Source organism: Colletes latitarsis, chromosome 9 (assembly GCF_051014445.1).
Source record: "Colletes latitarsis isolate SP2378_abdomen chromosome 9, iyColLati1, whole genome shotgun sequence".
NCBI classification, from domain to species: Eukaryota; Metazoa; Arthropoda; class Insecta; order Hymenoptera; family Colletidae; genus Colletes; species Colletes latitarsis.
Genome location: NC_135142.1, coordinates 8,412,576 through 8,415,339, shown reverse-complemented (window position 1 = coordinate 8,415,339; position 2,764 = coordinate 8,412,576). Strand labels below are relative to the sequence as shown.

Genomic DNA, 2,764 nt, shown 5'->3' with positions numbered 1-2,764 from the left:
ACAGAGTGTCTACCGGGGGGACCGTTTGTCCCCCCCGGGGATGGGCGCAAAGCGCGGGCACGGGGAAGATACCGGAAGAATGCTTCGAGCGATTCCCGGTATCCTCCCAAATTGTGCGGAAGGGTCACCGTGGGGTTTATAGTGGGTAGGTCCCGCGCCCGTCATTCTACGGGCGCGGAGAATCCCACACACCCCGCCCGCCTCTCCCCAAAGAGGTGGGAGGGTGACTTTCGAAGATTTTCCCCACGACAAAAAAAAAAAAAAAAATTTGGAGTGTCTGTACCAAGGGCTCGGACACAAAGGAGGCCTCCGAACCCTGGTCGAGTAATACGCGTACCGAGAAGTGCCACCCGGATGCCGACCGCGCTTGCACGACAGCTGTCGCAAGCAGTACAGGGCTACTCGCGCACTCTGGAGGGGCCGCGGCGCACGTATAGAAGGACCGAGTGCCGTTAGATCCCGAAGGAATACCAGTGGGTTTTGAAGATGACGCTGCACGATCGCCGCCCGTCGGCGCTTCGACACTCGTCGCGGGAAATTGTAACAATCTGTGGTGTTTACGGTTACATCGCGAGCACGTGGTGCGAACCGGACACACCGAAACCATGTGTCCATCGCGAAGACAGTTAAAACAGACGTTGGTCCGAGTCACTAGGTCTCGCCGCTGCGTAGGTTGTAGGCTATGGAACACCGGACATCGATATAACGGATGCTTCGATCGGCACATCGGGCACCGGTTCACAGCTGTATTCGTTGCGTGCGTGCGAACTCCCGTCGAGGGCGCCGATCGCGACGCGGCGAGGCGCGCGGCCGAAGTTTCGGGCTTGTCGTGAAACGCCTCGAGATCGCGGATCCGCGCAACGAGCAATTGGTCGAGCTCGTCGTAGGTGGGGGGCTCGGTGCTTGCTCCGCGTGATATCTCTCACTCTCGTAGCGTACGGCGGTCTAGCTTGGTAGTAAGCAGGAAGTCGTTGACCTCATCCCATGTATCCACCGGGCGACCGATACTGCGCAACATGGCGATCGACTCCTTCGTCGTGTCGCGAAGACGAGATAATTCGTCCGCGGACTCGCTAACAATAACCGGCAGCGAGATGACATTGCTTAATAATGTTGATACTATCACGCAATTGTTATTGTACCGGTCGGCTAGCGTCTTTCAGGCCGGTTCAAAATTCGCGTCGGTTATCGAGAAATGCGCGAGCAGGTTCGCGGCTTGACCTTCGACGGACGATTTTAAATAGTGTAACCGTTGCACGTTCGTTAGGGACTTATTGTCTAACACGAGCGATTTGAACAGATCGCGGAAACTGTGCCATTCGGTGTACGACCCAGCGAATTTGGGCAGCGGGATTCGCGCGAGTTTCGCGACGGAGATGGAGTCGCCCGTGGGCGCGGGAGATGGACTCGGTTGCGCGGCACTGGTCGCAGTCCATTTCGCTGCAACGTCGGCGAAAAAGTCGCACGAGGCCCAATAGGTCTCCTGTACCTTTTCGATAAGGTAAAGTACGGCATGATAGACTTAGCTTGAGCGGGGACTAACTGCAGAAACTCCAGGTGCAGCTTCTCGAAGCGCATCCACTCGCCGTTCAGTCTCTTGAGCCGTCCCTCGGCGGAAGCTGCGGAGAACTTGGCCTGCCCTTCCTTCCGGTAGTTAACCTCCATCCGGGTGATGGTGTGGGCGATGACCTGCAGCTGGTGTAGGTGGACTTCCACGGTCTGATTGGTCAGCGGCGCTGATGTTGTTTCAGCTCGTGCGGTCTCCATTCTGCGTCGTCCTCAAATCCGGCTCGAAGGACCACATTGTTAATGCACAGACGAAAAGAGGCGCGGACGAGGAACAGGGACGCGAAGAATGGCGGAGCGATTTACACAGTCACAAATTTATTGTAAGGTTGCACAACGTTCACACAGCGGCAAGCGTAACTGGGACGCGGTGGGCACGTGTCCGATAACAGTTGCAGGGGCAACTCCCTAGGAGAATGCGCAAGGGCGACGTAGGTCCGTTCTCGATATCACGTACAATCGGATCGACAGCTTGGACCGTTCTGCCGTTACAGGATCGCGCACAACAAACCGTTGATCTTTCAAATCTCGTCCATAGATCGGTGACGGTCGCACCAACCGTCGGCACACATGACACGCTCTGAAAACACTCATTCACTCTGTCTCACGTAATCCACACCGCTCGCACCATAATCTAAACACGAAGACGGTACAATAAACGTACTTCTACATATTATTCTAATTCTTATACCTTATTCCAAACAATACTACCTGCTTACTAGCTAACTGCTTGCTTACTATCTGGCTGCTAGCTTTCGAGCTTACTGCTGGCTTACTAACTTACATCTTGCTTACTTGCCCACTACTTCCTTACTAGCTTGCTGCATGCTCAATAGCTTACTGGTCGCTGACTAGCTTACTGCTCGCCTACCAGCCCACTGCTTGCTTACTAGCTCACTGCTAGCTTACTCACTTGCTGGTTGCTTGCTTACCTGCTGCTTGCTTTCAGGCTTACTACTTGCTTACTAGCTTACTACGAGCTACCTAGATAACTGTGTTCTTACCATCATACTGCTTGCTAACAAGCGTACTGGCTGCTTACTATTTAACTGCTTGCTCAATAGTTAGCTGCTGTCTTACTAGCTCACTGCCTGCTTACTAGCTTACTGCATGCTTACTAGCTTGCTGCTTGCTCACTAGCATGCTGCTTACATTATAGCTTACTGCTTGCTTACTAGTTTACTGCATGCTCAATAGC

At 53.8% G+C, this 2,764-nt stretch overlaps 1 protein-coding gene across 1 annotated transcript; it reads right to left on the bottom strand.

The window, feature by feature from the left end:
* Positions 1-1,159: 1,159 nt before the first annotated feature.
* On the bottom strand, positions 1,160-1,767 carry LOC143345632 (uncharacterized). Its single transcript, XM_076772979.1, has 2 exons — positions 1,490-1,767; positions 1,160-1,421 (listed from the first exon to the last, which is right to left on the bottom strand). The coding sequence occupies exons 1-2, from the start codon at positions 1,765-1,767 to the stop codon at positions 1,160-1,162; spliced, it is 540 nt and encodes a 179-aa protein (XP_076629094.1).
* Between the last annotated feature and the right edge of the window lie 997 nt (positions 1,768-2,764).